Source organism: Camarhynchus parvulus, chromosome 10 (genome assembly GCF_901933205.1).
Source record: "Camarhynchus parvulus chromosome 10, STF_HiC, whole genome shotgun sequence".
Taxonomy (NCBI): Eukaryota; Metazoa; Chordata; class Aves; order Passeriformes; family Thraupidae; genus Camarhynchus; species Camarhynchus parvulus.
Genome location: NC_044580.1, coordinates 17,202,593 through 17,214,888, shown reverse-complemented (window position 1 = coordinate 17,214,888; position 12,296 = coordinate 17,202,593). Strand labels below are relative to the sequence as shown.

The 12,296-nt window shown below is 44.3% G+C and overlaps 1 protein-coding gene across 2 annotated transcripts in view; it reads left to right on the top strand.

Annotated features, from left to right (window-relative positions):
* Nucleotides 1-12,296, top strand: part of ADAMTS17 (ADAM metallopeptidase with thrombospondin type 1 motif 17) — a 154,312-nt gene that overhangs the window by 27,635 nt on the left and 114,381 nt on the right. For both annotated transcript variants that reach the window (XM_030954969.1, XM_030954968.1), the window contains exons 5-7: nucleotides 1,160-1,243; nucleotides 1,565-1,722; nucleotides 7,741-7,784. In XM_030954969.1, coding sequence (XP_030810829.1) covers nucleotides 1,160-1,243; nucleotides 1,565-1,722; nucleotides 7,741-7,784 — 286 coding nt within the window. The remainder of the gene's footprint in view (nucleotides 1-1,159; nucleotides 1,244-1,564; nucleotides 1,723-7,740; nucleotides 7,785-12,296) is intronic.

Genomic DNA, 12,296 nt, shown 5'->3' with positions numbered 1-12,296 from the left:
CAAGTTTATCCCTGCCAAGTCTGTAGAGAGAGGCCTGAAGTGCTCTTCCAACACATCCCCAGGCTAAGCAAATAGTGCCAGCCCTATTTGGGATGCACTTGTGCACCAGCCTCAGGGAAGAGAAATGGCTCCTTGTGCTCAGCTGAAGGTCACTGGGTCAAACACTGAGTAGCTCTGTCTTGCAATCTGTGCCTAAATTGTAGGAAACATTTATGTGTGTGCTTAAATCCAACTCCAAACACTGGAGAGCTTCTTCCACTGAGCACATTGCTGAGCATTTGCACAAATAGGAAAAATACCAAGTGTTGAAAACATGATGTGCAAGATGTGCTCGTGTCTCGGGTTTGCTGTAGGAAGTTTCTGAGCCTGGGTGATGCTTGTAGCCAAAGGAGCTGTGAGCAAGGAATATTGCTTACCTGGGGCCAAACCTGCCTCCTATTTGTCAGGAGTCTCTCTTCACTGGTCTTGATTTTGATTTTTTTGATGAAGTAGGGGATACAATATTCACCCAAGGCCTTTTATGTGGCCTTTTACACCTTTTGAAATAAACCCTTCCCTCACCATTTTTGATACTGTCTAGTTAAAACATTTGTACAGTGAGAAACGGGTGGAATAAAATCCTGGGATCAATTAAGATCTTAGATTCTAACCTATAAAAATGAGGTGAAGTATCTGAGCTGGAATGCAAAATCTGGAGAAAGTAGTAAGGTAGTTTCCGGTGCTATTTTTGTATTTCCTGAGGCTCGTGTCATTATGTGCTGCCTTATTACTATTCTCTTATATAAGATATGAAAATAACAGAGGGAAATTGCTTTTCCATTCTATTTCCTGAAGTCTAAAACACACCATTATTTCATCTTGCATTCAGATATCTCTGATATTTAAATGCTGAAGATCCATGTTAGTTGAATGCTTCATAACGTATGTCCATGTTCCTGAGACTTTAGAGCTCCTTTGGAATATTTTTCTCCTTTTCACAGCCACTCTTAAATATCCTCTATTTTATTGAGTTAGTAGCACAGTCCATGTGGGGGGAGTTTTTGTGTCAATTTTTAAAAGGTGAAATGTCTAACTTTAGTCACAATTAGTTTCTTCTACTATTACTAGGTCTTGATATTTCTACTAATAAGCTATGGATGTTCTCTTTGCTTTTTGACAGGTGTACAACATGTTCCAGCATCAAAGCCTGGGAATTAAAGTCAACATTCGAGTGACCAAGCTAGTCCTGCTCCACAGTCGCCCTGTGAGTCCCAGCCCCTTTCTCCTCTGCTCCTGGAACTGCTCTGTGGTGTCCCACAGGGTGGAGGGGATGTGGGGCCTCAGCATCACAATCTGTGAGGAGTTGCCTGTTCCACTTCACCAGGCAGCATTGAAAGTGGGAAGTAGAGGGGCTGTGGGAGTGAAAGGAACCAGAATCCTTTTATTTGTCCTTCCTGGTAAAGCTGTCTGCTTGTAGCTGCAAACCAGTCTGGAGTTAGCTGTTACAGAGAGCTCTGATGCTTTATCTAAAGACTGGGGATAATAATTTCTCCTTTTATATATCTTTTTTTTCTTTCCTCTAAAGGCAAAGTTGTCCATCGGGCATCATGGAGAGAGATCTCTGGAGAGCTTCTGTCAGTGGCAAAATGAAGAATATGGTGGGGCAAAATACCTTGGTAACAACCACGTTCCTGGTGCCAGGGATGACACCCCTCCTGTGGATGCTGCTGTTTTTGTGACCAGGTATGGGAAGGTCTGGTTTATCAATTTTCTTCAACCAGTAATGCCCATGGTCAGTGATGGGGTTATCTGGTCAGGCAGAAATCTAAGAAGAAGATGATACATTTGCTGCTCAGATGGCTCAGGTGAAAGTGCTCTGTCTGGTTTTTGTTGCTTTCTTAACAAGGTTGTACAAAAGCATCTCTACTCTTGAGCCAAGGTGTCACAGTCAGGGTCAGGACGTGGCTGTAGCACAGGGAGGCTTTTTCCTCACCCCAGCTGGTAGGGGTGGAAAAAAACAGGGGAGGTTTTGGAGCCCTCCTTCCTAGGAGAAGGAAGGTGTGGAACTGAGAACACAGCTGAGCTCAGGCGCTCTGTGTGCAGTTAGGGGTGAATCAGCTGAGCAGACAGTGTGGCAGCAGTGGGCAGGGAGTTCTCTCCTAAAGAAAGAGGGAGAGAGATACCATAAACTAAATTCGTTTTCTCTCTCTTTGCCCAAGGAAATAACCACTTTAACAACTCTCCTCTATCACAACTGAGGTAGAGTAGGGGTCATTCCTGATTGGTTCGTGTATTTGAAACAAACTCATGCAATTATTTCAGATGTGAAATGATCTTTATAGAAATATTTTATCAAAAATCTTTGCGCTCTGTGATTCTGAACTTACTGATGTGTCAAACACATCAGATAAAGCAAGAAAAAGGGTGTTTAGGGACAACAGTCTTTTTTCCTCTAATTGTCTGAGCTTAGCCTCACAATACAATGCAAGTCCCATGTTCCCCACAGTTACCACTAATTCTGAACAGCAAATTCATGGTGTTTAAAGTTTTCTGCATCCTTTAAGATGTAAAAGAAGCATTCATTTTTACAGACGTGATCTCTGAATAATGAAAGTGAGCACAAAATTATGGTGTAATGGTGCTAGAAAAACACTGCTTCCTACCCCCTTGTCCCCCAGTTTGAAACAGGAAATGTCTGTATTGCAGTTCATTATCACTCACCTCTTTCACTTCTTTTCTCTGCCAACAATTTAAGTAGAAATAAATGTTTTTGCATGAACTGCCATCCTGATTGCAGTAATCTCTAGTGTTAGATTTGTGTTAACAGCCCCACTGCAAACTGTCCATGGGATTCTGGTGAGTGTTCAGTGAAAGAGCTGGTGAGCAGGGCATGGGGCCAGCAAAGTTCCTGAGCAATCTCCTCCACAGACGTGTGTGCAGCTCCCCCAAACCCTGCTCCCTCCTCTGTATTCACTGCAGTCCACCAGGCACTTGTGCAGATATTTAACAGTTTAGACAGGGGGAATAGTTCCTTTGAAGTCAACTGGCTGCACATCCTGGTTGTAGTTAAGCATGTGCTCCACTGGATCAGGGCCTAAATAAATAACTAACATTTTTGTTAACCTCATCTGGGTATCCAGTTGTCCTGCATGACAAGTGAGGCAGAGGGAATCTCTTCTGATGGGCTCTGAGCACAGGGTAGGGGGAATAAGCAGGGCATTTAATCTCTGCTGCTCTCAAAACTGAGTGCATAATGTCAGGCTAAATGAGCTGGACTCAGGTTTCTGAGGAAGAACTGTAGAAGAATTGGTAGGAGGAATTGTTCAATGGATTTGCAGTGGGAATAGCTGGGAAAGTACAGGTCTGGTTGGGTTAGAAACCAGATTCAGCTCTAGTGAGAAGGTTCAGGCCAGGGAGCAGCACATGGCTGTGCACAGGAGCAGCATTTTGGCTGCTGGAGAGTCCAGCAGTGTGCACTTGGAGTCTTTCCTTCCTTCTTGCTGTGTCCTGTCATCCTTAACCCATCCTGCTTCTGCTGCGTGGAGGATGCTGCATTGCTTGGAGGACTTCTGGGCCAGCAGCCCCATGCCTGGGTCAGGGAAATGAATTTTTCTCCTCTTGCTTTGGAAATGTGTGTGTGTGTGTCCCTGGACCCTCCCCAGACTGTACAGATGGACCAGTGGTAGAGGAGTGGGAGCAGCAGCATGTCCAGCACGAGCAATTGCGCCAGAAAAAGCAGAAGCTGAATTTTCAGCAGCTGCAGCTGCTTTAAGGACTAGAAACAGATTCTTTGGGGTCAAGCTCTGAAGAAATCCCTCTGGTTCCAGTCTGGCTGGGTTCATTTGAAGCACCAAGGCACGCTTGCCTTTTGAAACTTCACCTCTAAGTGATGTTTCCCATACCCTCATTTGTATGCCAAAGTAGATTATGTAGGTGGCAGATATTCCTCTTGTGGGATTTTAATAGTATCCACCTGAGTTCCAGGTAAGGGGCACACTGTGCCTGTGAAATAAGATGCATTGTCCAGCTCAGTAAATAAGTGAGACAGTGGGAATAATCTGCCACAGGTGATTATAGTGTTGTGGTCTCTATAACCATCACAATTTTCTCATTCAGATTCTGGTTTTGAGCTTGCAGAAATTCAAGTCTCTGGCATCTTTGGATAGTGTACTTCATATTTTAACAGGCAGCTGACAAGAATAACTTCTGTCTGCAGAATCTGTGTCTTAGTGATTTTAGAAACATGTCTCATTTGAAACACATTCCCTCTCTTGATCCCTCTGTCTTTTGCATTCCCTGGGAAATCTTCAGGCACACTGATATTATCCCAGCTCCTGGTGTTTGGGTCAGCTATTAGGCTGTAGGTGTTGTGATAGCAGAGCAAAGAATGTCCCAGCACTGACAGGAACAGAATTCAGAGCTGTCTTTAAGCAAAGACTTGTTTTTTCCTGACACAGTGCTGTAGTTGTTCCATTTGCAGCCTGGTCCTCCCTTCCACACTTCTTCAGCTCTTTGCCTTCCTATTAAATGGGCAAATGGAGGAATTCACTGTGCATGGAGGAAACTGGGCATATAGTACTGCTGAATGTACCTATGGATGTGGAAAGTTTATTTTGGCAGGTTCTGGACTGTACCAGTTTCCTGTGTCCTTTAGCTTTATGACCCTGCAGGGTTAGACTGGTCAAAAGATGTCCTTTGAAGGATGCTGGGAATGGCCACTTAACAGAATGCTTCTTATTCCTGTTGCACAGTTCAACTTCTGTCCTTCTTTCTCACAGGAAGGATTTGAATTGCAGAGTTCAGCTTAGCACAGTTAGGTATTTTTTTCCAGTTGGTGGGAGCCAGATGGAAGAGTGACTGTAGAAGGAGTTCTGAGCTCTTCTGGCTATTTTTATTGAACAAAACAACTAACTTGTTGTCATTTTTTTGAGAATTGTTGTACTCTGCTAATGGACACCTCTGCTGGCTACCACTCATGATAATGACTGAGAATTTCACAGGTCACAGGATGAGAACTTGTGTCCTGCTTGATTGAGTCAATGGCTAAAAGTGAAGAGTAAAACTGGTTACAGCTAGGGCTGTGATTTCAATGTATTATCCCAGACCTCATGTGGTAAGGTCAGATGTTGGACTTGAACTGCAGCTCCTGGAGTAAGAGTTTTATTTCAACACAGCTCTGTAAAAAATTCTGCTAACAGGACTGTGTCTCTGTGGTAAGAGACCTTTGCACATGCAATAAATATTAGAACAGCTTTCCTGCATTGTTGAGTATCATTATAGTATCAGTCATGTCAAGCTCTCCCTTCAGAATTACCCATGCAGTTGAGCTCAAAAATGTGCCAGAGAGACACCTGTGCTTGAAAACTGTTTAAAAGCAGATCAATGTCAGGTGCCAGGATGGAGTCATTTAAATCACAGGTGTGACTGAGCCACAGGTGAGACAGATCATTGTCAACACCTTTCCATGCAGCGTTCTCCCTCTGGCTGCCAGGGAAGGACTGTAGGAGTTTCAGCAATGGGCTTTGTGGTGAGGTGTGCCCTTGTCTTTGGAAGAAGACTGAGACCCTCCAAGCTGGTTTGTGGCTGAAGGTCTGGATGTGCTTTTCTGTTTGACCACAGGATTTTGGGATAAAGTATTTGCAATGGTCCAGATGGTTTAAATCCTGGCATTTTTGTACATGTATTTGAACAGAAGATGGAGTCTCTTGGTCTTGTGTTTATGACAGTTTTAAGGATGGACTGAGCAGGTTTTATACTTGAATTGCCAGCGATGTTCAGTCCTGCTGCTGATGTGCTTCAAGCCCTTCCCTGACCAAACAGCACCACAGCACTCTATTCACACACAATGGTTGTCCTACGTCTGTGGGAGAGTCTGCAAGTTGTGCTGGATCATTTACTGACCCCTTAGTTACTAGCATGGTGGTAATTCCTCTGTGGAGCTGCCAGAAAGTGCCAGGCACCTTTCGGTGTGGGGCAGCACAAGGAGCAGAAATTCTGTGTATTATTTGCAGGGCTGGACAGGCTCTGGAGAGAGAGAGAGGCTTTTCTAGCTGTGGCCTCCTGCCATCCACTAATAGTTCAGCTATCTGTTGTCACAAGAAAAGCATCTGTTTGATTTAGCAGTTTATATAACATAATAAGTCCTTAAATAAACCTCTGTCAAGCTGGCTCTGGGAAGCCGAGCAGGCGCGCTGGTGCCAGCTCTGTCAGGAGACTGTCATTAGTCTTCCTTGGGAAGGCTGCAATGCCAAGGTGTTGAGACACAGGCTGCAGTGAAAAATGAAAGCTGGGGTTGGTGTGTGGTCGTAGCTTCCGATTTTTGGTTGGTTCCTGTCTGATTTTTTTAACACTTTGATGGTTGTTATGGTTTTTCTGCACTGAAGCGTGGTTGGTTTTCAATGTGTGCTGAACAAGAGCTGGGAATGGCTGTTTGTGCTCTCCTTCCAAGCCCTTGAAGGCTTGATTTGTGGCTTTCAAAGGAGTTTGGTGTGGAGGGTCTGGATTCATCAGCCACAGTCCTGGGCCTTAAATCCCTTTTCCTATAACCCTAGTTTCATAGCTTTCTTCAAGGAAAGAGCACTTTTAATATTTATCTATTTTTATATTTCTTCTAAGTATTTTCTTTTTCTAAGTATTTATCTTTCTCAAAGTATTTTTGATCTTCCTCCTGCCAAACTCTTACACTCCAAACCCCAAGGGGACTCAGGCATTTCAAATGGCACACTCCAAATGTACCAGTAGGATTCTCTTGCCTCCTCCCAGGGTGAGGAAAGCCAAGGTGATGGAGACTGCAGTTCCTCAGCTTCCCTTGGGTTAAAGAACTTCTGAAATGTTTTAGCACATGTGATGTATCTCTGCAGCTCCTCTTCATTGTAGATTGTACTGCATAGCAGCCCTGGTGAAGAGAGCTCCTTAAAGTTTAGGCCTAAGTGCTTCTTGAAATGCATTCAAGCTATTAATTTAGTTATAAAATACTTTTCCCCACTCACACTTGTTTTTCTGTCATGAGGACCCTCATGAACGAAATCTTCTCACATGAAGTGTCAGTGCTTTGGTGGTGAGCTTCAAGGCTTTTATTCTGTTTAATACAACTCCATGGATCCCTGGCTGATTTGTGGATGCCACTGGCATCTGTAGTATCTTCTCCTGCCTTGATGAGATGTGGGAACAAATGGAGTCTCTTGAACCTCTCTGTGTTGGACTCGAACCACAACATGGCAAATGTGACTTAATAAGTTTAGCTGAAGCCAATTTACCCATTACCAGGAAAATCCTGAAATTCTCCTTCTTCTGTGTCAACATCTGCCTTTCTCTCTCTCATGTTCTTTTCTATTCTAGTGAAGAATTGAGAATTTCTGGGCACATATTAGTTCTGTGTCCCACATATCTCCTACTCCCACTGTCTTTTAGGGTGCATCACAGGGTGTCTGCTCCTTATGGTTGCAATTCTCTTGTGGAAGGAGCTTCAGTTTTAATCCAGTTGTGGAATAAGTGTGACATCCCAGACTGAGGCAGGACTCTTTTAGGTGCTGACTCTTAAGTCTGATGATGGGACTGTGGTATATGTGGCTGATTCACATGATTGTCTGTAATCTCAGTAGCAATCAGGGCTGCTATCTCTGTTGTCATCGTGTACCCAGCACAGCAGCCTTACAAAATCCCCAGACCTCAACACCCCTGATATGTGAGTCATGCACCACTGCTTCTCCCTGCTCTGCAGGCACAGGATACATTTCACTTCTGTTCTGTTTTTCTTTCTAGGACAGATTTCTGCGTGCACAAAGACGAGCCTTGTGACACTGTGGGTAAGTGCAAGAGGCAGGGGAGGGGATTTTGATAGGCACCTCTGTGCTAAGAGAGTGTTCTGGGCAATCTTTCACTCCTTGGTTTGCTGTCATGTTGGTTTTGCTGTTCTGTGTACCTCTGTGATGCAGATATGGATTAGTATGAGCTATAAATAAGACATTAAATTTTAACCCCTCCTAAGCCCTGGAGGTCTCTGGGTACAGGAGTTATTCTTGAGTATTTCTGCTTCTTTGGAGTGGATGCAGAAGAAACTGCCTCTTGGTGTGTCTGTATAATGTTCCTTTCAGTTTTCTCACCTCAAACAAGAATTTGCTAACTAAGGAGTGTATTTCCCATTGTAAGAACCTGTGTGATATTCCCAGATCGAGCTGGCGCTCAGACACTGGAGAAGAATACCTCATTGTGGGAAAGCCAAGTTAAATCTTCTTTTCAACCTCCTGCTCCTCCTACTTCCTAACTGCCTTTACTTGCATACACAGGGTCCTTACATCCCACACATTAAATACTTTGTTTATTTATTTCACTCAGGTAGCAGTAACCTTCACAGTGTTCTCCTGTTTTGTTTTTTTTTTAATCCCCACAGTGGCAGCAGTGTTTGGAGGCACAGCTCAACATCCTCTCTGGGATGATGGCATGAATTTTTTTAGACCTGCCTCAAAGTCAGGTGGCCCCTCATCCTCCATTCTGTGTAAACTTGGGATGGATCCTAATTTTCAGCTGTTCTTACACTCCAGTGTTCAGGGAGACACTTGCAGGGGTTATGACCGTGGGTGCTGCAGGGCAGGGAGGGAAGTGCCTTCAGCAGGAGCCCTGTAGAAGGCTCATCTTGGAATGCAGCTCCTTTCCTCCCTGGTGTGGGGATCAGGTGAAAGGAGGAAATACAGAGCTGGAGGATACATACCCATAAGCAAGCACTGGCCTCTGTGTCCAAGTTTTTTCCATTTGGAATCCCTCACAATGTGTTTATTCTGTGTCCAATGGAAAACACACTTCCACTGAGGAAGGTTTTTACACTGTGTGCCTGCACCTGGAGGTGGCTGTGGTAAGATACAATAAAGAAGGTAAAAAAAAAAAAAAAGAAAAGCTGATGGAAGACACATGCTGACTAAAGTCAGAGCTCTTTCCATATTTAAAGAGAGTGTTGTTGAAGATCTCTATTCAGGGAATTATATTACCAGAGACACCATGACTAAGGAAATATTTTTATGACTTCTTTTCTGTTCTTACAATACCCAATTTATTTCTTGTGCTGCAACTTGCTGCAGACTGTGGCTGCAGTGGAGAAAGTAGTAGATCACAGCAATGAAGATTAAACTCACTTGTTACTCTTTCCAGCACAGTTTTCCAAGATATTTAGAGAGTGAATATTCCTGGGACAAAACCAGTCTGGCCTCTTTGCTCTCTTCAGTCCTGCTTTTCCTACCTTCTCTTCTGACAGTTTGATTATGTGGCAGCAAAGCACTTACATCTTCACTTATGCATTTTCTGTGCCCCCATTTGGCCTTGTTGTGCCATTTGCATTTTTTCATGGCAGAGGAAGAATAAATTAATCGATGTTCTTTCATGACACGCAGCTGGTTTGAGAATGTGATTAGTGTGGGTAGTACTGAATTTTAACCATGCAAGAGATTCTCTGGTTGTCCTCCTTTGTCAGGATTGGGAAAAGCAGATGTCAGTTGTAGATAAACAGGTTTTTAATAGCCAGGCTTCCATGCCATGTGCACACACCTGGGTGACATGAGCAGCAGTGTAGCATGGCTTTGACTTGGGCTTAATATGACTGCAACAGTTGAGACAGGTGGATGCCCAATGATCCTCCATGCAGGCTTAGAAAGGTTTATCTTGGTGATTCAGCCATCTCTGCTGTTGCCAGATTCCTGTTTCTCACTCCAGCTCCCAGATATCCCTCTCCAAACCAGCAGGACTGCCTGTGGGAGCAAGAAGTGAGTCCAGTGAGTGACATCAGGTTTGGTCTTAGTGGTTATGCTGAGGTTGCTGCACTCTCTAAAGTTCTCAACAACAGCAGCTTGCTTTCATTTCTTGATTTGCACTGAACAGAAGAACATCTCAGCAGATTCATGTGTGTTTTTCCACCTGCTTATGGCTGAGGTTGGCACTTGCAATGCCAATGCTGCCATGCTGTAAATGCAGCGAGCTCTCCTAAACCAGGAGACTGCTGCTCTATATAAGGCAGAGAATCTGGACTCTTAGACTCCTGACTTCTATTCCCAGCTCTGGCACTGACTCATTTTGTGACATTTGGCAAGTCACTTGCATTCTGAATGTTTCTGTCTACCTCTGTGAAATGAGGATTTTGAGTGCAAAGCTACAGGAGATTGCGTGGCTGAGGGAGGTCTCCTGTAAAGCGTGTGGGGTTCTTGGGGGTGTGATGCAGTACAAGTCCAGAATCTAATGTTGCTTAGTCATGTTCAAGAGACTCTAAGGAATCTGTTGGGTTATATGTCCTGAAATAAGAGGACTCAGAGTGCTGTAGGTAATGTTATTTTCAGTGACCATGCCTTGGTTTTCTTTACATTGTGAGAAATAAGGAAGCAGAACTTACCCTGGTGGAAGCCTTGAGGCCCAGCTGTTGTTGGGAAGTGGGATTATGAAGTTTAAATGCCTCATAAGAGGTGTTCATTTGTGCTCTGAAAGATCCATATTGAAAAACCTGTCTGGAATCTTTGCCTGCCATGCAGACACAGCGAGAAAGCAGCAGCAGGAGGTTTGTATTTGTATTCTGGCAGGGGCCCCTCACTGAAACCAGTTGCTCTGGGGACTTGGTTCAAATTTTCTTGGCCCAGCTGCCAGGGTAGTGTGGAGGGTTGCATAATGGCAGAAACAAGCTCAAAAATGGGGAAAATGTGTAGGTGTGTCTTGGGGTGATACCCCAGTGTCTGTGCCATGGAACAGAACCACGTTTGTGTGAGAAATTGTTTGTTAATGCTCATTGCCCTACTTGATTGGGTAAGGTAGGCCTGGGAATGGATGGATTCCAGAGGAGCTGGACAGAAGGAAAACAATATTCCTGTGTGGAACAGTTGTGGTCCAGCAGCCTCTGTTGTGGGATCCACTCCTCAGTTTGAGCAGGAAGGTTCTCTTTGTGTGACACAGCTTTGTCACACACCAGTCAGAATTCCCGAGTCTGCTTTGGGCTCATCCCTCACCCAGAGCTGCCGTTTCCTGCAGAAAAATCTGTGTTCCAGCAGAGCTGCTCCCAGCCAGCCAAATTGCCAGTTTAATGTCTTGCTATTAATATCAGGCTGCAGCTTGGAGCCTTGCACACTGTCAGAATCCAACCTTTCTGTGACATAAGCAGATTGAGAATGCCCCTTTCGTTCAATATTTCCACTGCCAGTGCCAAATAAGCAGCTTTACGGTTAGTTAGGAATGATCCTGCATATTTCAAGGCAAAGCTTGGCCTTCATTCCTCAGTGTACATGTTACCCCAGATCCAGGCTGAAGCTTCCCTGTATTCAGCTAATAATAAAATTGGGGGCAGTGTGGAATTGGGAAATGGAAAATGAGAATGTGTCTTAAATATCCTTAAATTGCCCTGGTTAAAAATGACTTTACCTCTGCTGCAGTCACATGTGCTCCTCTGTGGCCTGATGTTGGGGAAAAGAAAGCAGAGTGAGTGTGTGTACTGCAGAGGGGCAGGCTGAGCTGAAGGAATAGCTGCCTGGAGAAAACCAAGCACAGAGCAGAGGTGATTGAGAAACATAGTTTTCCAGACTCTTTCCACAAGTGAATCAGTGTTTGGAGAAAAACATTCCCATCTCCTGGCTGTTTATTGCAGTAAAGTATTTCAAAATGTGCCCAGGTTTGGCAAAAGAGGATCTGTGGTCTGTGTCTCCAAGTAGGCTTTTTTATTCCATGTAAAACACCTGAATAAGGGACTGTACATTTTTATCTTTTTCTTGGCCATTTGCCACCACTGGCTGGCCTGTCCAGAGCAGGAGACAATTCTGGTCATCCTGCCTGTAATGTTCATTTAAATCTTCCTCCCCACGTTGTATTGATTCCAGTGCCCTGCCAGTGTCACAGCAGAGAATTCATCCCCAAGGAAAGGGAAAAGACTGGCTGGTTTGCTCTGAGTGGAAAAGGAATTCTCACATTAAAAACATTTTCCATAGTGGTTCATGTTGAATGTTTCTGTATATTCCAGGGCGGGTTTTTATTTGATGCCAGAATAAATAGAAATACCTGCTGCTTAAAACAATTCATTAGAGCAGCAGTGCCTGGCTTTAGCAAAAGCCTTGCTGGGACTGTCCTTCAGGCCAAACCCAAACCCAGCTTAATGCGTTAAAATGAGCACACTGGAGGTTAAAATTTCTCTTAAAAAAACACTGTCGAGTTGATTTGGTGTTTGGGAAAGAAAGGGACCTCAGAGCACTGCGAATTTCTGTCACTTGTGTCTCTGCAGGGCAGTGGAATCCGGCTGCTGGCATTAGGAAACCATAGGGAGCTGTGGTCCAGTGCAGTGGGAGAGTTTTTCCTTTGCCTTTTGG